General features: G+C 34.4%; 5 protein-coding genes across 6 annotated transcripts; 1 reads left to right on the forward strand and 4 right to left on the reverse strand.

The window, feature by feature from the left end:
- Positions 1-420: 420 nt before the first annotated feature.
- On the reverse strand, positions 421-2754 carry LOC108217669 (uncharacterized). Of its 2 annotated transcripts, none has more exons than XM_017390540.2 (6): positions 2473-2754; positions 1905-2021; positions 1557-1785; positions 1161-1278; positions 855-1019; positions 421-751 (listed from the first exon to the last, which is right to left on the reverse strand). In XM_017390540.2, exons 1-6 carry the CDS (start codon positions 2578-2580, stop codon positions 715-717), a joined length of 774 nt encoding a protein of 257 aa, XP_017246029.1. In that variant the 5' UTR covers positions 2581-2754; the 3' UTR covers positions 421-714. The 2 variants fall into 2 exon arrangements, with proteins under 2 accessions (XP_017246029.1, XP_017246030.1); XM_017390541.2 differs by having other exon boundaries at positions 1557-1779; positions 2473-2693.
- Positions 2755-6992: 4238 nt separating this feature from the next.
- LOC108217666 (heat stress transcription factor A-4b) lies at positions 6993-9111 on the forward strand. The gene is made up of 2 exons (XM_017390537.2): positions 6993-7536; positions 7815-9111. Exons 1-2 carry the CDS (start codon positions 7321-7323, stop codon positions 8928-8930), a joined length of 1332 nt encoding a protein of 443 aa, XP_017246026.1. The 5' UTR covers positions 6993-7320; the 3' UTR covers positions 8931-9111.
- A 5131-nt stretch (positions 9112-14242) lies between these two features.
- LOC108217665 (epidermis-specific secreted glycoprotein EP1-like) lies at positions 14243-15996 on the reverse strand. Its single transcript, XM_017390536.2, has one exon. It carries the CDS (start codon positions 15903-15905, stop codon positions 14535-14537), a length of 1371 nt encoding a protein of 456 aa, XP_017246025.1. The 5' UTR covers positions 15906-15996; the 3' UTR covers positions 14243-14534.
- A 1404-nt stretch (positions 15997-17400) lies between these two features.
- On the reverse strand, positions 17401-19277 carry LOC108216333 (EP1-like glycoprotein 4). Its single transcript, XM_017389072.2, has one exon. It carries the CDS (start codon positions 18879-18881, stop codon positions 17505-17507), a length of 1377 nt encoding a protein of 458 aa, XP_017244561.1. The 5' UTR covers positions 18882-19277; the 3' UTR covers positions 17401-17504.
- A 96-nt stretch (positions 19278-19373) lies between these two features.
- On the reverse strand, positions 19374-21415 carry LOC108217472 (EP1-like glycoprotein 2). The gene has a single exon (XM_017390301.2). The coding sequence runs from the start codon at positions 20882-20884 to the stop codon at positions 19520-19522; it is 1365 nt and encodes a 454-aa protein (XP_017245790.1). The 5' UTR covers positions 20885-21415; the 3' UTR covers positions 19374-19519.
- Positions 21416-21925: the final 510 nt, after the last annotated feature.

A 21925-nucleotide genomic window follows, 5' to 3' on the forward strand; every position in this document is an offset into this window, starting at 1 on the left:
AGTAATAATCTCTGAGATTACCAACTAATCATACCTGTTTCTTTCTTACTACCTCCATAACAGAGTAATAGTATGATTCTCTTTCTGATAACTAAAGATTAAGGAAGAAGAACATCTCTAATCGTAGAAATCCTTAGCTAAAAGTCATTAATTAGAGTAAACCTCGATGAAGTAATATCCGATAGACTAATATATGATCTGGCTAAAAATTCGATATTCAGTTAGATCCTTCAATTGACTTGAGGTAATACCAGAGGCCAATAAGCAAGACATTCTATAGCTATCGCAGCCTGGCACTGACTGTGGCCACTGCTGGTTTCCTGGAGTTCCTCGTACTCGTAACCAACTACTTTATGCTGTTCTAATTCAATACTGAGCTTTAATCTTGCAGAACACACAACATATCTATAGAGAATCAGAGACACACAAACACACAATTCATTGTTTTTATGTAAACACTCACCATTCAGTACTCCTATACACATGCGCTACTTTCCCAGTAGTAGCTTATGGTAAAATATCAAGATCACTAGTCTCAACATTCATTATTCATTTATACATAGACACAACTCATTACTTGTATGGTATCTGTAATACTGGTTCCCTGCTGAAATCTCAAGTCTTAACATTTTACATTGTTCATAGAGACGCGCAATTATGATTCATGTACTTGTATCCGTAGTACCATCAACTGGCAGCATCCATGCTAACATCTCAAAGCTTGGGAATGCTGATCCTTAGAAGACCATTCCTGCAACAAGCAGTATACGTATTTGTGAATCAGTTGTCGCAGTTTTAGTTGATAATATTTAGGGGTATATAACTATGTATGATAACAATAGCTGAAAACGTACACAAATTCAGCAGAAACATTGTCTTTGTCCACATTAGAGGGAAGTGGCCATGAAACATGATATGGCCCTTGGAAAATCCCCATTTTGTGATATCCAGAGATCGAGCTATCAGAAGACTTTGCTACTTTCTCAAGATCTACAGAACGTTTTCCCTTCACGACCAAACTACAAACGTAAACGTTTCAGTAGTACTTAGACTATATCATAATATTGAAAAATACATATATACTTTTCTGTTTGTGTAACATAATGTAAATATTATGAATGAAAGTACGAGACTATAACATTCTTAATACATCTGTCTACCTTTCGTTATTGACCTCAACTCTGATGTCCTTGGTACATACTCCAGGAAGTTCAACCAAAAGTAGATAATTGTAACCCTGCTCCCCTATATCCATCCTTGGAGACCACTCTGTACTATCTATAAAGAATCCACCACGAGAAGTCAAAAAACAGAAAACCTATACTTAGAAAATGGAGTATAAACTTGATTGCCCGTGTTTAATCCCTCTAATAAGATTACATGACTTGTAGACGAAGTCTGATAAGTAATAATGGAGGGCAAAGTAACAAACACACATCAATGCAAAAAAAATTCCTGCCCAAAACTTGTACTGAAGGGCACATATGCTCTGTTAAAACAAGATAGCATGACTCTTCAAGAATATGAATTAATAAATTGTGAACATATGTTTTTACCATTAGATTTGGGAGCATTTTTAATATCCTCGCAGAACATGTTTGCATCTCCACTGTAAGGCCTGGCAAACCTAGGAGGCTCAGATGCCGAAAAGGTGTAATCTTGGACAATGGGTCGAGAAAACAAGGGCCCTTCCTTAGATTTTCTATATCTTTCAATTGAACAGGTGGTACTCGTGTATGGGATTCCCTGGTTTTCAGACTTGCCAGTGTTAAGCTGTTGCTGTTCCTTCAGATATGGCATGGCAAAATAAGGCAGAGCAGCTTTGAGTTAGGCCTTAAGAAATTAGCTATTTAGTACTATTAGTGATATATAAAATTAAAACACAAGAACAAAAGTTTACGAACCTGTGGTTCTGCTGAAACTTGCCTCATAAAACAAGCTTGAGAACTAGATCCTTGCCTAGCAAAACTTACTTTGTTATCTCGCCTTTGTGTGAAAGAGGTTAGACTGCCGCTGCAATTCTAATACCCGTACAGTATATTAGCAACCTCAACCAATTATAGATATCTCATACACCTATAAACTACTAGTATTAATCCCCTCTAACAGAGCCATAATCGACGTGTGACACATTAACACCCTCAAATTAGCAAAGACATATCATTTGGCCTTTTATTATTACACAGTGATCAATTCTTCAGTTCCAAAGTCCAAACAAAAGGGTTCAAGTGAAGAGGCCTACCAAAAAGTAAAAACATGATCTAATTAAGTTGCACGGTTTTAGGAGACCTGGTAACTAAACGAGTACACTTAGCAAGCCGAGACACATTTATACGTTAAATGCATGAGGGTACATGGCAGTGCCTAATGGATCATACATCAAGTTCAGGAATTAAGGTACTCATTCAAGAACAAAATAAATTTATTTTCTTATTATTGTCACTAGCTTGCATATAATAAAAGGATGCGTACCACGGGGAGAACATGAGTAGCCATGGCAGAAACGTCGTCGTTGGCAGCGAAGTGGGCAGCGATCATGCTCACTCTCCGCCTGGAAACTTCAGTGTCTTCCATCCTCATTTTTTCAACTGCAAGAAAAAGAAGAGAATAATGCAGAGCTTGATCTCAAGTTTTAACCAGGTGCATATAAAAGGGTTAATTATGTGGTCTTTTTTATGTCATTACGTGTAGAAATATATGCGCTTCAAATTTGAGCAATGCAGATAATTATTGTGTTGGTTGTTTTTCATTGGCAATTTGTCGTTGTAATTATTCAAAAATATCTTATCTCCGCCCCCACAGCATGTAGCTTGATAGCTTCGTCCATATATGATTCATAATTGAGCTCCGTTCTTTTCCGAAAAAATCAAATAAATAAATTGGTGTTGGTGAAAGTTGATGAATTGTTTTTGGAAGTCCCCGATTTAAGGTTATTTTGATCTTTTCCCGGTCCTAAACGGGTTAATGATTTTTTTTTATTGATTTTTTTCGGTATAATTTAACTTAGACCATCACTTATGTACCAAATTTTTTAAAATAATTTTTTTATTGATATCGAGACATTAATTAGATTTTTCATGTAATTTTTAATATTGTTAAATAAATTATTTTCATCAATATCGAGAGAATTAATTTTTAAAATATCCACTAATATAATTAAAAAAACAATTCTTAGCATATTACATTATTGTCTTTTAAATTAATATATTTTGTCTGGGCAGGTAGAAAATTCATATGTGAAGAATGGTTGAATGAGCTCAAATTGATGAACCTGATGGGCTGGGTTCACTTTCATGGGCTTTAAGTGTTGGACAATGAAGGTGATCTCAATTCTCAAATAGTCGACCTGTCTGGAGCCTGTTTCGCGCCTCACTCCTCAGAAGTCAGAACTTATATGGGTAAGACTATTTCATATTTTTTTTATAATATTTTCAATATTAAATATTTAATAATTATGTAGTATTTATAAAATAAGTTAATAATTTCAGAAAAAAAACACATTTATATACGGGTTACAATTGAGGAATCTTATTTGACGGAAAATAAGATGAGCCAATCATTTCAAATTGGATTACAATTTTTATTAATTACTCCTTTGTTCTTAGAAAGAATGAATCTCAGACTTTTTCACGTATTTCAATATAGTCGGAAGAGGTATTTATAAATATGTTTTTCAAATTTTTTGTTTTGTCTAAAATTATGAATTTTATATTTTTATACAAAACAAAAAAATTGAAAAATATTATTTATAAATACATATACCGACCCCATTGAGATGCATGTAGAAAGAAGTGACTCATTCTACTGTGAGAATACCATTTTATGTCAACTTTATTAATATCATTGTAAAATCATAAGTTACGCCCGACATCAATGTTGTGTTTGATTAGATTGAATCAATGAAAAGAATGAAATGAAATTTAAATAGGTTATAAATAAATATTTATAAATTTCATATTTTTTTCTCTGTTATATTATTTACACCTTATATTAGAAATAACATCCCATTTTTGATTGCTCAATTTTTTTCCTACTTGTTTTCTTCTCAAATCTCGTAGTAACAATTTTTTCAATTACTCAATTTTCTTTCAAAATCATTATGCTATCTCCATTATTTTCATTCAATTCCAATCCATTCTCTCCAACCAACCAAGATCCCTAATTAATAAGAATAATTTATTGTACTAACTAATAAAGATAAAATTTTAGTTTTATATATACACTTTCATATTTGAATTATACTTTAAATATCCGCATTATATTATAGACATTTATCTCAAGTGCTTAAATTGAAATCTAGTATCTAGTATTAATTAATATATAAACATCAGATAGCAATCACACTACCTGTTAAAATAAAATTTATCCGTAAATAGTAAGATCACCCCTCTCCAGATGATTATAACCAGTGTTACAGAAATCGGGAATCGGACCTAATCGTTTGAGCTACCGATTCAAGGATTAATCGAAAATCGGGGATTAATCGGAAGGATTAATCGGAGTTAAAATCGGGTTTATTTTAATATTAAAATATTATTTAATATTTAGGTATTATTATATTAGCTATTTAGTAACTAATATATTTACTATATTCATAAACTCTATAATTATTCATATTTAAAGTAATATAGTATTTAATTTTAATAATTTATCACATATACTTCGATTATGAAATATATATAAGGATTAATCGGATTTCAAAAATCGGATCGGTGGTCGACCTTGCAGAGGATTAATCGGGGATTTATCGGTTAAATCGGGGATTTTTAGAACACTGATTATAACATATAAAAAACGAAAATGATACAAATTACGCATAACTTTTAGAGAAAATATCTGTGTTAAATTCCTCCCGCCATATTATAATTTAAGTTTTAAAAACAACAATAAAGTCCATTTCATTGCACAGCAGTCAGCCTTCGCAAAAAGGATCCGTCTAAAAAAAAAAAACACCATAAAAAGCATAACATAATGATTAGTTTATTCGTATGCCAAATGTGTGGAGCCTCTGAATAGAGTACATATATTATTAAAATTGTGAAATAGTACAAATTTAAGCTAGGGCGGTCAGTAAATATTCTTTGTACTTGTCCATTAACAGTGGTGCAGTGCGGTGGTGGTGCCGCTGCACCGCTGCTTCTAGTCGAGGATGCCTATCTTCTTCCTGGACGATTATGCAGAATCTTTTTATTTTTGTTTGAGTAAATAGAATAGTCTGTTATGTTATGCAAAAAATTTTATAAATTAATTCTAAAAAATGATGAGAATACTACACTATAGCCTCCGGGGAAAATAGATTTTCCCTTCTTTTTCCGTAATACAATAATCATTTAGTCATCTAGTTAAAAATTACCAAATCGTGTAATTTTTTTTTTATCAACCAGCTTGACTGACTGACTTACATGTAGCATAAATTCACCTTCTAACTCGAATTCAAATATATAAATTTGATAATTTAACTAATCAAGTTTTATTTGATTCAATGGAGAAAACTAAACCCAAATCTCAACTTATAAGATTTGAGTGTTTGTCTAAGTTTAAAATCCGGATTTTAGTTATTTTTGATTTTTAACTAAAAAAAATGTGTGTTTATGTAATACATAAGTCGTTTTAAGATTAGAAATGAGTATCTAAAATTTAATTTGAGATATTTTTTCTCGTGAATTAATTTTTAATTTTTTTTGATAAAAGTTATCAAAGAGTCATAAGTTATTTATAACTTTATTATTATTATTATTATTATATTTTCAATAGCCCATAAATGATTTATAAATCAATATTATTCAAGCAGATATCTTAGAATTTTAATTTATCATATTAAATTATGTTAAATTATAAATAAATAATTTGTGCTATTGATTTAATTCACTAGAAATTATTTCAGATGGAGTATCAAGTTTCAAAAGTTATGACTGTTACATGAATGATGATTTACTTTAGATATAACAAGTTTCAAAAAGTTAAGACTGTCACAGCATGTACAATGATGCTGGATAGATGACACTCTCAATCCTCACTTGCGCCATTTTCTAGAAGTTGGTAAGAAAGAATCAGGTATCTGTTATTTATATGTCACATACATATATTGTTAGCTTGTTTGATCTTTTGTTCATGTTTTTTAATAGATTGTTTTAACATACTTGTACTTGGCTATATTAAATTCTTAATAACTCTCTACACTAGTGATATATATATATATATATATATATATATATATATATATATATATATATATATATATATATATATAATAATAATAAAATATAATATATTTAAAATTAAACATGTTTTTAAAATTGATAATAAAGAGTGCCATAACATGTAAGCACTCAAAATCTCTATTAAAAATGCGTTTATTTGTTAAGATATTAACTATCATATTAAATGCGATGAATTATATTTAAAAAATGATAATTAATCTATATTATACTATAATAAGCCAACATAGATATAATTTGTAATCGTACAAAATTAGTACAAGATAAAAACTCCACCATTATTTTTTTTAAATATAATTTATATACTATATTATAATAAACCGATATTGATATAATTTGTAGTCGTCCAAAAAATGTAATCAGTTGGTATATATAATCCGGTTAAAATTCAATTCATTAATACTAAAACACTAATAAGATGATGTCAAAATTTAAATTATAATTAATAAATTACGAATTCTACACCCGCCCGTGCTTCGCACGGGTTAAAAGCTAGTATATTATAAAGAAAATATATTATCTTCTATGAATTTTTTAATTTTATTTTTAACATGCGTGTATTTGGTTCTTACATATACATTACAAATTACATAGAAAACGAGAGGAGAGAAAGTAGTTAACGATGTTTAATCATGATAATGAGCTGGGACATGGCTGCTCTTGAAGTCAGTCCATTACCAAAGTCCTGTCCACATCAACTTCATCTCTTTGGACTCATCTTTCATCCATCTCAAACTCTCCTATATATGTATCTTCATTATCATGCATATTTTCAACCCAAGAGTTCGGACAACTCAGATTTCACAAATAAATCCAACTGTCCAGTACCTTCAACACTACATACACAACACTTTCAATACATATTCTCACTTCCAAGTCCTCAAAAACCCTTTGTCCATTTACTATAAATACCCCCTCCACTTTTTCTCGTTTCACATTATTTTATTGAAGTCTTCCCTGCTAAGCACTTCTCTGGAGCCTCTTTGCTCTCCACCTCAATCTGTTTTCAAGTTAAGGGTGTCACTCAAAATTATTTTCTTGATTTTATTGTACCTGAATTAAACCTCGAAGATTAATTACTTTATTTAGCTATATTGTTATTATGATGGAAGGGTCTCATGGTTCGAGTTCACCAGCTCCGTTTCTAACAAAGACATATGAGATGATTGAAGACCCGGTGACTGACTCTGTGGTCTCTTGGAGTCACACAGGGCGGAGCTTTGTTGTCTGGAATCCTCCGGAGTTTGCTAAGGACTTGCTTCCAACTTACTTCAAGCACAACAATTTCTCCAGCTTTGTCAGGCAACTCAATACTTATGTAAGCACATTAGTCTTTTATATTTTCGTGTATTTTACTATTGTTTGTATGAGCAGTGCGGCGGGTGAGAGAAGAATCCCGACTTTTTGGCTTAAAGATATATATTTTGTTGTTACTGTTATAAGCTCTGTAGTAGCAGGGGACTTCAAGTGACATTTTTTGTTGTTTATTTATGTTTCACCAGAATTTTAACTGTGAAATCAAAGGGGCTGTGATAGAGTTGCAATGCCTAATGTTTATTTGTGTGAATTGAATTTTTTATTTTATTTTTGGACCAGGGTTTTAGGAAGATTGATCCTGATCAGTGGGAGTTTGCCAATGAGGAATTTATAAGAGGTCAGAAACATCTTCTGCCAAGAATTCACCGTCGCAAGCCAATTCATAGCCATTCTGCGCATCAACAAGGTCCATTGACGGATTCAGAAAGACAGGAGCTTGAAGATGAAATCGCGAAGCTCAAACATGATAAGCATTTGCTTCAATTAGAGTTACAAAGGCATAAGCAGGAGAGTCAAGGGTTTGAAATTGAAGTACATTCCCTGGGGGAGCGTTTGAGAAACATAGAAAATCGACAGAGAAATACTATTACATTCCTTGCCCAAATACTGCAGAAACACGGTACTGCACCGGCTATCGGACAACAGTATCAATTTGGCAGCAAAAAGAGAAGGTTGGCAGTGTCCACATATTTATATGATGAAGCCAATAAAAACCAATATTCGAATTTTGAGGAAGAAAATCAGGATACTATGTCAATTTCTATGTTAAGTTCGGAACTAATAGAGAAGTTAGACTCATCCTTGAGGTTTTGGGAGAATTTTCTACACGGGGTTGGTCAATCTTCGGGAGTTGACATGTATGATTATAGTGCAATGCAGCCATCACCATTAGTCATAACAGAGATGGATGTTTCATCTGGTGATTCTGATATTAATGTCCAACAACGCTCGCCAAACTTCCATCCATCATCACCTCATTCAAGAGATATTCGTTCACCCCTGGAGTTAGCTGCTGCTGCTTCTGATCATGCAGATAGCCCTGCCATCTCCTCTATCTATCTCGACTTAGAATCAAGGCCAAAATCTTCAGGGATAGACGTAAATGCAAGGCCTGCTAATGTTCCTGATTTTGATGTTCCAAATGAGCCAGTTGAGGAGACACCAACTCAAGCTCTACCAACCGGGGTGAATGACGTCTTCTGGGAACAATTTCTGACTGACCAGACTCCAAATTCCTCTGGCACTCAAGAAGACGAGCTAGAGAAATCAGACACAGATGGAAGAACAAGTGATACCGCAATGGAAGGGCAACAAAGGTTCTGGTGGACTAATCTGAATCATGTCCATAACCTTACGGAACAGATGGGGCATCTCACTCCAGCTGAAAGAACTTGACAATGTTGCTTGATTATTTTGTCCAACATTTAGACTATGATGGCTAGTTTCTTGTTGTACAAAAATAAATCTTAGCCGTGGCGTTCTTTCTTGATCTTAGTCCATATATGTCTCATCTAGTTTAGCTTTAGTATTCCCTGTTCTGTATGCTTTTGAACTAATAAATTTTTTGATTCCTTCATTTTGATCTCCTTGCCGCGCCATTTTATAAACTCACGCAGTCATGAACTCCTGATGTTTTTAGTTATGCATGTTCTTCTGTTTCTTTAGTACTCAGAGTTTTATCAGGTAATGAATTTGTTGCATCAGGCATCAGCCAATAACATAGAAGTCCAATACATCAAGGCTTCCATGGCTTCTTGATTCTTCTGATAGAGAAGCTACGATGTGCATTTTGATCAAATCAAATTAGTTCAGCTGTAGCTATTGAAAAGTTGAATATTACTTTGTCATGTCCTAAATTCTTAGCGAAACCGTGTAACTATGGTAACTTATTAGTGTCAAATCAGAGACCCTGGTGTTAGAACTTAGAATTTCGGAGTTCTAAAATTTTACGCTCTAAACGCAAGTTTTGTCCGTCTGACGGAATCTCGGCACGAAGATATATCCTACGTGCGGCAGAACCATGTTTTGAAATTTTCTCTCATCATCTGGTTTTGAAAAAACGCAAGCAGCGAAGTAGAAAAACGGAAAACACATATTAAAACAGGCGAACAGCTAATGCAATTCTAGAAGAAAGTGTTGTGAATAGCATGTGGTGATAGTAGAAGATGAGGACACTCATTATACAACTTTATGTCTGTCTCTGTGGGTTTCTATCTTACTTTATTCATTTCTTTTTCATAGTTTGACTTGTATAGAGATTTCAGTTTACACAATTCTTTTATTGGATATGCTTGTTGACTCTTCTAGTGTTTTCATGGAATTTTGTGGTGAGAAATTAATATAATTGGTTTTTAACACATCTAAGACAATAATGTGTACCGTTCTCTTGTCGTGAGATAATTCACCTTTAACAAAAAGCTGGAGTTTTAGTTCACTCAATCATTCTGTCAAGGAATGCAGCATTAAAATAAAGTGTGAAAATTTATAGATTCCTTTGCTCTTTTATATACTTCAGATTGTCTTTTCTTAATATGAATTCACTAATTTTTAGTCGAATTTTTCTGATTTTCTTGTGACCGAACCGAGATTAATCGAGCATCTCATTTAACTTAATTAAGTCAAAATTTTTGTCCGAACCCGACCTGTTTAATTTTACGATTCGAGTCGAGCCGACTTGTTTAACTAAATGAGCCAATTTTAACGAGTTAGTCAATGCGGCTCGTTTAATTTTATATTTAATCGAGCCTAAAACCCTAAACGAACTCGATTCGTTTAATTTCACGAGTTGAATTGAGCCGACTCATTTAATCAAGCGAGACATAATCTCTGCCCGAACTCGACTTATTTAACTAAACGAACCGACTCGAGTCCAACTAAACGAGTTCGAGCCGGACGAGCTATAAAGATTCCCGAATTACAGCTCTAATGAGTTCTGAAAGCTTTCTAATCATATTTTATCCATAAAAGTTATCTGCTTTTTCTAATACTAAATCCCTAACTGTCTGCAAATTATCAGCAAAAGTAAATCATTCAAAATTTCAGCAGCCACTGCCCACAAAATAAAACGCAATATTCGGATAAAAAGCTTCTGGAAACCATCTCTCAAATACCAAAAAAGGTGTACAGTGTATGATACGCTGCTGCTACGAAACGCTGCAGGATGCAGTGCTATAAAAACGTAGAGCTAGGTGGACACGGCTGATGCCATCTACATCCATATCGGAAACAATACATGTATAATATGAATGGTGTTAAAGTGTAAGCAGAGAAATATTTGTTTTTATGCTGGTGGATATATGCTACAACTTGATACATAAATTTAAATTCTCTCTCAGCTCAGCTGCCTTGTGTTTTTCTAGATTCCTGTGCTGAGCTTGCTTCTGTTCAGCGGTTTACACGTTTAAGGTAAGCTTTGCATGTAATTGTCGCCTTCACTTGTCTCTCACGATAATAATATATGTTTCAGACACATCCACGCTACTTGACTTGCTTCTAGATACTCCTCTACATTACAAACTCTACTTGTTTTGTTTGCCTCTTCGTGTTCATATTATGTTTAGGCTGTCTTTTATGGCGGGAAATGAATGAATTTTAGTTGAATTCTCTGGGACATTGACATTGTGGTGTAAATTGTATGCGCACGTATGTTTTTGTTGAGAAAACCTTTTTTCCCCTAAAAGTCCTCCCTCTTCCAAAATAGATGTTGCACGTAATTTGAGATTTGAGATGTAAAGAATATATTTTTATATATTATTCTTTAAATTATATAATAAAATAATATTTATATTTTCAGTCAGAAAAGAAAATTTTAAAAGATAATATATAATTATATTTGTCTTACATCAAAAAATTGATTGTTAGTTTAGAATGGAGGGAATATATTATTTAGAGGCATTCGCTTTATGAAGCAACTTTTTTTAAAAAAGTAAAGAAAATATGTATTATAAGCTGTATGATATATATGTATATCTTCCCTGTTTTGTTTTGTGTTGCCTTACGGGTGTGGGGGGAATTGAAAAACTAATAATAAGAAATAAGATATTTTGCATGGAGTATTCAATTATATAAGACGGTTGATTTTTTTTACATGAATTTTTAGGAGGTTTGATTACACATTTAAAATTAATATTTTTAATAGTTTTCTAAATAAAATATATTTATTAAAAATTATAAAAATATCAATACCGGCTATATAGCAAACCACCTAAAATTAGGTGTAAAAAGCCAAACTAGATATCAACTAGTATAGTAGTATTGTATATACAGGAAATAAGTCGGTAAATGTTACTCCCTCCGTCTCTAAATATTTTTTCTAGTTTGTACTTTTCACGTTTGTTAATACACATTTTTGATCGTTAATATCTTTCATTTCGTAGTAGTATTAAATATAAAAACTTCACTGTATTAAAGTACTTGTGAACACGAATCTAACAAGATCACTCATGACTATATTTAGTTTTATAGATTAGATGTAAATTAGTAATTTGTCTTATGTTATGAACAGTACCGATATCACAAACAAGAAAAGAAAAAAGAAACAGAGGGAGTAGCACAATGTGCTTAGTTGCTCCCTGCTGCGTACAAATTACTCAGAAAAATCTACTGTATTGGATATTCGTACTACCATGATTCATGCATGCGACCTCGTGTAATTAGTGAATGATTTAATCATTAGTTTTCTGCAGTTTCACTGATTTTCAAGAAAAACCCACCAATTTTTGCTTTTCAAATACTGTTTCTGCAGTTTCACTGATTATCAAGAAAACCCCACGAATTTTTGCTTTTCAACTACTGCCTCCGTCGTATCTATCAGTACTCCCCGCTCATACTTTTGTACTGGAGACCGGGTATTGGTGCAACAATCGAGAAAATATTTAGAGCTTGAAACTTGGTTAGGGTTAGGGCTGTTCACGAACCGAGCCGAGCCGAGTTTTGACCGAGTCGAGTCGAGCTTTAAATTTTTTCTTATCGAACCGAGCCGAGCCGAGCTTTCTTATCGAACAAAAAAGTGTGTTCGAGTTCGAGCTCGATAACTAACGAGCCGAACACGAGCTTGTTCACGAACAAATACGAGCCGAGCCGAGCCGAGCCAGAGAAAAATAAGACCAAACCGCTACTTTACTCTTAAAATAGCAAGCCAAATAAAATTTTTAGTATGTTTTGATGGTACCATATTATAGTTGATATTCTCATGATCGATTTGATATATTATATGTTGAATTCGGCGTTCAATAACATATATATATTACGAAATTATTATGAAAATATTCTTTTTTTTCGAGCTTTAACGAGCCGAGCTCGAGCCGAGCTCGAGCCGAACATACTAAAAGCTCGGCTCGAGCTCGTTTTCTTAACGAACAATTTTTTGTGTTCGAGCTCGAGCTCGTTAACTTAACGAGCCGAGCCGAACGAGCTCTTAACGAGCCGAGCTCGAGCTTGTTCGCAAACAGCTCGGTTCGTTAAACAGCTCTAGTTAGGGTCTCGAAATATACAAAAAATGCAATTTTCTTTAAAATATTATAAAAATATTTAATTTACATTTTCGAATCTGCAACTGCTAGTTAACAATTTGGGCTTTTCACAAGTTAATAGGTAGCTCTACTTCAACCTGTAATAGGTGAGTAAGAATGGAATGCGTTTGGTTGACGGAATTCTTAACGAAAATGGTGAAAGCTGTGCCCGCCGTATTGGTTGTGTTGCTATCATATTCTGGGAAGTACATTCGTAATTATTTTCAGAAAATAATAAAATTATAAATTTTTTTATCAAAAATAGTATATTTACTAAATTTCCTTAACTTTATTATTTTCAATTAATTGCTGAGTCAATTCACCCGACTCCATCCGATCCCATATATTCGTGATTTAATGCAGGGGTTAAAATGATTAGTTGAAATATATTATGTAAATTTATTGATCAAAAAGGCATACGAGCTCTTCACTTAACATTTATATGTGCAATAAAAGTAGATTTATAATATATATATATATATATATATATATATATATAATTTTGATAATATATAACTTATGAATAATATAATAATATTAATTAAAAATTATAGTTGCGGAAATCTCTTTAAAAATTAATTTATAAATATTTAGAATAAGTTACATGTTTTTTACATTAAGATCTCCATCCCGGAAGATGCTCCATATTAGGGGGGACTAGGCCCAACGTCGGTAGGCTTGGGTTTAGAACGGACTTGAAAAGTATTCCAAGCCCTAATAATTTGGGCTTCTCTCTACATATACATCACGCCCAGTTTAGTTTCATTTGAATATTTGAATATATATCAATCCTCGACTTATATTTGAATAATTTTTTGTTCAGGGCTTATATTTGAAATTAGGACATTATATATTATTTTTTAAATAGTTTTAAGAATCTAATGTTAATGATAAATTATGATTTTCAATTGAGTTAAAATAAAATATAATAATATATTTTGTTTGTAAGTTTAGAATTAAATTATATATAGTATTTAAATAAATACAATTTTTATATGTTATTTATGGGATCGAATCTTATTTAAATACATTTTAAATGAATATTATTATAAAAATATTTTAATATGTCGCCAGTAGGATCCGAACAAATCCCGAACATTCAATCTAATAATTATGATTAATCTAATTAAATGATTCAACGTCTATATATCAACAACCAAAATTCGAAATTTTAAAATGTTATTGAGAGATGAAGAATTCGTTGCAGAAGTGCAACTGGCACACCAATACATTGAAATGGGCAACAATATTTTTGAAGAACAGACAGTGATAAAATCTTCAAATAAAAAAACAGACAGTGATAAATTTATCGAATTGTTTTGACATTTCGAGATTACACCAATGAGAAACCTATGATGACGGCAGGTCACTGTTTTTTTTTTTTTTTTTCTTTCTAATTGATTAGACACACACACGCCTCGAGTCAAACTTCTGGAAGAGGTACAAGAGTTCTACCACCATACCAACACCTTGTTGGCACGATTGCAGGTCACTTGATGGTATTCTTTTGCACCTTGAGATACACAGTTGAATTATAGTGCCTCTGTTCTGAATCATGGTCCTGTAAAGAAAACACCTCAGACAGCAGCAAACACTCGCCTTTAGTAGAATCTGATCCATAACGAAATACTGCTGCTTTACAGGAACAACTTTTTAAACAATCACTCTTGCACTTGTTAACATCAGTGTTAGCAATGCTGGAGTTAAATGTGAAGTAAGCAACATCTTTCAGCTCAACAAAACTCTGATCTTTCGAAGCTGAACAGCTTAGAGGAGTTATTTCAGCACAGCCAAGACTAGGATACTTTTCTCTGATTTGTCGAAAAAATCTGACTGTACTACTGCTGGCTCCGGGACAACTGCATTGTCCATTTGCGCAAATGCTATATTTCCCACAGGCCAGAGGGTAAGTACATTCACCTGCAAAACCTGTGAGGACATCTGCTGAGACCTCCCACTTGGATTTCCATTCGTATACTCTTAAATGCCCGTCGGATTCTAGCCTCATGTACTGCTCTGATGAGGCTGGTGGAATGTAAATTGTATGAGTTGGAGCACTTGGCTCTGATGAATGTAGGTAATAATCCAGGCTGCCATTGAGGAACTTGACATAATTTGGCTTGTTAGTCTTTTCCTCGCCATAGACATATAGCTCGTAATAGGGCTGAGGGGGATTGGATTGGATATAAGCAAATAAGCCTTTAGCATTCACAACAAGAGAGTGCACACCAGCTCTGCTATCGGTCTTGGAAACACTTGCAATTAGTTTCTGCCCTTCGAGAAGCTTCTGTCCCGGGAGCAAAGCATCCGTGGGATGATCAAAAGATTGCCAAACTACCTCCTTGCGTTTATTGAAAAGTACAAGATTTCCAGTGTCAGTTAAGTTCAAACCAGCAACAGATTTGCCAGCAGTTTTAGTTGACCAGGCTACAGAACCATCAGCATCGCGTAACACCAAATCACCATCTGAGGTGAGCTGCAAAGTGGCATTGATTTTAACAGGATGGTCTCGGTTAGCAGACCAAACAACTTGTGGGAATGACACAGTAGGGGAAACAATATGGGAGATGCTGTTTGTCTGAACAAGGAAGATGGCGAAAAGGTAAGAATCACATTTTCCATTACAGTAAAAGCCACAAGCAAACCTTTGGCCTAATGTTCCTCTTAAAAGAACCGGTGTGGCAATTGAACCATCACCAAAGTGAACGGTATGTGGAGGAACAGAAGGATCATTGATCCATGAAGTAGAGAGTTTTGCAGTTGGATAATCAAATGGTTGAGCAGATATCAGATTCAGAGAAGGAACAAAGAAGAATAGAAAGGAAAGAATGCAAGTGCTTAAAACTAATTCTACACCCATAGTCGAACAATATAATCAATAAACACAGGGTTAGCGCAAAATGCAAGTGAGACTAGTAGTATTTGTAGAACTCTCTAGTACACTTATTTTGATCCCGTGCACCTGTAGAACCATAAAAATATAAAGAGTATATTCCCTTTTGCACCCCGCTGGTTTTGGCCAAAATCACCTTATTACCTATACTTTCTATAATTGCACTGTGCATCCCTTTACTATTTTTGGCGCGTCAGTTTGCACCCTTCCGTTAAAAAACACAGGGGTAGTTTGGGCAATATATAAAAATTAATTATTGATAGATCTTTATTTATTTTTTTTGACCCTCTAAACGATATTTTTTGAAAATTCTTAAAGAATGAAAGTTGTAGAGAACGAAAAAATCCTTTTAAAACAATAAAATTCAAAATTATTGAAATCTTTTTTGTAATTTTTTTCTAGATTACAAAAATTAAAGATCTTGTAAAAATTCGTAATAAATTCAATTAATTTCGGATTTCGATGATATTTGATGATTCGGAAAACACTTTCAATCGTCTATAACTTTCGTTCATGTTGTTTCCTCATATCATGTTTCGAAATATTTTTGAAAAATTGAATTTTAAACTAAAAACATGAGTTGTAAATACATTTTATTATTTCAAAAATATTTCAAAACATAATATGAGGAGACAACATGAACGAAAGTTATAGGTAATTGAAAGGGTTTCTGAATCATCAAAAATTATCGAAATCCTAAATTAATTGAATTTATTACGAATTTTTACAAGATTTTTAATTTTTGTAATCTAGAAAAAAATTACAAAAAAGATTTCAATAATTTTGAATTTTATTGTTTTAAAAGGATCTTTTCGTTCTCTACAACTTTCATTCTTTAAGAATTTTCAAAAAATATCGTTTAGAGGGTCAAAATAAATAAATAAAGATCTATCAATAATTAATTTTTATATATTGCCCAAACTACCCATGTGTTTTTTAACGGAAGGGTGCAAACTGACGCGCCAAAAATAGTAAAGGGATGCACAGTGCAATTATAGAAAGTATAGGTAATAAAGTGATTTTGGCCAAAACCAGCGGGGTGCAAAAGGAAATATACTCAAATATAAATAAGCATTATTGCACTGATTTCTAGCGCACACAGCCCACTTGGTGTATTTTACTATCCTGATTTCTTTTTCTGGTATAACTTCTTGTCTTTAACATATCAGTGTTCATCAGAATTCGATGGATATTGTAATGTATATTGTCTAAAATAGCAAAAATAAAACTCGGGTGATGTTAAATACAGGATATTTAAAGCCCAGGCACACAGTTATCTGCAAAAGTACATAGAAAATGCAATATAATAGCTTTATCTCCCTCGTGCAGATCCTATTTCCCACAGGCCAGAATTATCAAAATTAATTCAGAGGGATGGTGCCATGGTGGATGCATGTGAAAGTGTCTCGGCTTTGGTTAAATGAAGACAAAAACTGTGTAAAACAACAATTTGCTGCAGAAAGAAATTTTTCTTAAAATTGCTTAACATTTTTGGAAACCAGACATTGTTTTGTACAATACCACTGACACCGGTAAGAACAGACAATGAATTGAGAAGAGTCGAGACTATGTCAGGCCACTTGTGCTATTTTTCTGCACCTTGAGATACACACTTGAATTATAGCTTGTCTCGTGTGGATCAAGGTCCATCAAAGACAAGACGTCGGACAGGAGAAAACAATCCCCTTTCATAGGATCCGATCCATAATGAAATATAGCTGCTTTGCAGGAACAATCCTTCAAACAAGCACTCTTACACTTGTTCACATCAGTATTGGCAATGCTGGAGTTGAATGTAAAGTAAGTAACATTCTCAAGCTCTACAAAATCCTGATACTTCGAGGCAGAACAATTGAGAGGAGTTATTGCAGTACAGCCAAGGTTAGGATACTTTTCTCTTATTTGTCTAAAATATTGGGTTCCACTACTGCTTGATCCAGGACAACTACATTTTCCGCTAGAGCAGATACTATATGTTCCACACACTAGAGGGTAACCACATTCACCTGAATTTCCTGTGAGGAGATCGGCTATAACTACCCACTTATCTTTCCATTGGTATACTCTCAAATGCCCGTCGAATTCTAGTCTAATGTATTGCACTGATGTTGCTGATGGAATGCTAAATATTTGAACTGGCTCATGTTTCTCTGATGAATGTGGATAAATACCAAGGCTTCCATTCAAGAACTTCACAATATTTGGGAAATCACTCTTCCCTGGACTAAAAACTTGATAATTATAATAGGTCTGAGGAGGATTAGATTGTACGTAAGCAAACAAACCTTTATCATTCACAACAAGAGAGTATAAACCAAGTCCACTATTAGTCCTGGAAACACTTGCAATTAGTTCTTGACCTTCCGCGAGTTCCTGTCCCAGGACCAAAGCATCCGTTGGATGATCAATAGATTGCCAAACCACCCCCTTGCTTTCATTGAAGAGTACTAGATTTCCGGTGTCAGTTAAATTCAAACCAGCAACAGACTGACCAGCAGTTTTTGTAGACCAGGCTACAGAACCATCAGCATCTCGCAGCACCAAATCACCATCTGATGTGAAATTCAGAGTCGCGTTGATTTTAACAGGATGGTCTCGGTTGGCTGACCAAACAACTTGTGGGAAAGATATAGCAGGATCTACAATAATGGCTGCACTGTCTGTCTGAACAAGAAACATGGCAAAAAGATAAGAGTCACATTTTCCATTACAGTAAAATCCACAGGCGAATCTTTGGCCTAATGTTCCTCTTATAAGAACAGGTATCACAGATGAACCATCACCGAATTTAACAGTATCTGGAGAAGAAGGATCATTGATCCATGAAGTAGAAAGATTTGCTGTTGGATAATCAAATTGTTTAGCTATAATCAGATTTGGAGAATGCACAATAAACAATATAAACAAAAGAATGCAAGTATATAAAACTAAGTTAACACCCATTAGGCCCAGACAATCAAGATCGAAACCTTTGCAAGAAATTTCTTTGTGTTCCCCTGTAGTGAAGGGAGGGTTTATAAGAATTCAAATAAGTTAGAAGGAAAAAAACGTATGGTGAATTTCAGTTTTATGTTAGAAAAGTATAATATATTCTTGAAATATGCAGTTAAGATTTCAAAACGGACGAGTATTTATTTAGAGTAGTGTTTGGTCCCAGCTTGGATCCTGAATCTCATTTATTATACAAGAATGGCACCATTTGGGTCCTAGCATTTTTTTTTTAATGAATTCGATGGCAATACCAACGGTTTATCATGATGTATTAGATATCAACTACGTATGTACATGTTTTTTTGTATGTAATTAAATGTTTATTAAAATACTTTTTTTCTTATTTTGATCGTAAGCCGTTAGATTAAAGGCTGTTGGGCAGATTAGATGATGGTTTCTAATACTAAAAAAAAAAAAAAGGGCTCCAAGGAACTATACTCGGACTCCAAGGAACTATACTCGGGGAGTACCTGTATAGCTTTATTGGTAACGAAACATAGTTTTACATGGTGACACCTGAAAAGAACAGTTTATTTTAGATTTGCATTTTGTGGGGTTATATCTGAGAAGCCTAAGTTGATGAAGGCAGCTCAGTTGATGGCTTTCTTCTGCACCTTGAGATACACAGTTGAGTTGTAGTGTGCCTCTTCCGGATCATGGTCCATTAAAGAAAAGATCTGGGATGGTAGCAAACAATCCCCTCTCAAAGGATCTGATCCATAGCGAAATATAGCTGCTTTACATGAACAATCCATCAGACAAGCAATCTTACACTTGTTCACATTAGTATTGGCAATGCTGGAGTTGAATGTAAAGTAAGTAACATCTTTCAGCTCCACAAAATCCTGATATTTTGAGGCAGAACAACTGAGAGGAGTTATTGCAGCACAACCAAGATTAGGATACTTTTCTTGTACTTGCCTAAAATATCGGATTCCACTGCTGCTGGCTCCAGGACAACTGCATTGTCCGTTTGAGCATATACTATATTTCCCACACACAAGAGGGTAACCACATTCACCTGAAAACCCTGTGAGAAGATCTGCTATAACCTCCCACTTATCTTTCCATTCGTACACTCTCAAATGTCCGTCGGGCTCAAGTCTCATGTACTGTACTGATGATGCTAGTGGAATATCAAATATATGAACTGGCACTTTTTTCTCCGATGAACGTGGATAGAAACGAAGGCTTCCATTCAGGAACTTCACAAAATTCGGCTTTTTACTCTTCTCGGTACTATAAACATAACTACTGTAATAGGCCTGAGGGGGTTCGGATTCTACATAAGCAAATACACCCTGATCATTGACCGCAAAAGAGCACAAACCAAGTCGACTATTAGTCTTGGAAACACTTGCAATTAGATTCTGCCCTTCCATGAGCTTCTGTCCAGGAACCAAAGCATCCGTAGGATGATCAAAAGATTGCCAAACCACCTGCTTGCGTTTGTTGAAGAGTACTAAATTTCCAGTGTCAGTTAAGTTTAAACCAGCAACAGACTTACCAGCAGTTTCAGTTGACCAGGCTACAGAACCATCAGCATCTCGCAGCACCAAATCACCATCCGATGTGAGCTTCAAAGTCGCGTTGATTTTAACAGGATGGTCTCGGTTGGCTGACCAAACAACCTGTGGGAACGACACAGTAGGGGATACAATATACGCGGCGCTGTTTGTTTGAACAAGAAAGATGGCGAAGACATAAGAGTCGCATTTTCCATTACAGTAGAAGCCACAAGCAAATCTCTGGCCTAACGTTCCTCGTAAAAGAACGGGAATCACAGTTGATTTATCCCCAAACTGAATAGTACGTGTAGCAGAAGGATCATTGATCCATGAAGTACTGAGCTTTGCAGTTGGATAATCAAACTGCTTAGCTGAAATCAAATTTGGAGAATTAACAAAGAACAAGATTACGAAAAGAAGGCAAGGTGAAACCAAATTGAAAGCCATCAATCTTACACAATACTTGGTACAAAATGGAAGTGAAACAAGCAGGGACCTCTATAAGTAGACCTTGTTTTTGTTTCAGCCCACAGCTGTACAAAACTGAAAATCTTATAGCCTACTTATCCTGCAGTACACAACATTTGTAAACATCACAGATTTCGACAGTTGTATATGACCAGATTTTCAGGGCATGATTTGATTTTAGTTTTGCAATTACATCATGACATGGATGCAGTATGGATGGAGATTAATTGGCACTTGCATGCACTCCCAGTATGGATAGACATGCAATTAAAGTTGCACAGGCTGTTGACACGCACGCTTGAATTGCGTTTTCATTTGTCTATATCTATGCATATGCAATGCCAGATATAGAAAACCATGTCTGCAGTGTGCGACCGTATGTAAACAACGCGTTTCTCGCGGACGCTACGCGTGAGAATGACAAGGCCCTGTTTCAATGCAAAATGTTCATGGTTTTTGTTAAGAATACAGTTTGCACACATGAATTGTATTATGATAAAAACACAGGCGAATCGTATCACGATACAATAGCCCAGCTTTCTTTTATTCAAGAAAATTTACTCTCTACCGTGAAGAATGTGTTAGAATAAAGATATAAGAGTAAATTTCAATGGTGTGATTATGTTTTACTCCGATCTAACGGAGCAAGGGTATTTCTGGGTTTCTTATATAATACCCTGTATTACCTTTCCTCTCTCAAAAACCCGCGACGTTATCACTTATCCATCACCCACCCAGACTCTCACTTTCTTTCATCCCGGAAAAAATACAGCCGCCGCCGCCGCCGCCGCGGAACCCCAACCACGGTCACCATCCCTCTGATCCTTCTTCATCACCGACCATACTCCGCCCTCACACCATCACCAGCGTTCAAAACACGCGCATATGCACAAAATTATACAAGCAACGAGACTAAAATTAATCATCAAAATCAAGTTTTTAAACCTCCAATTAGACCCCTTGTAAAGCCAAATTGAGGGGTGTATTGGATTGGGATTTTAAAGCATTTTTTTGCATTCA

This window comes from Daucus carota, chromosome 4 (assembly GCF_001625215.2).
Source record: "Daucus carota subsp. sativus chromosome 4, DH1 v3.0, whole genome shotgun sequence".
NCBI classification, from domain to species: Eukaryota; Viridiplantae; Streptophyta; class Magnoliopsida; order Apiales; family Apiaceae; genus Daucus; species Daucus carota.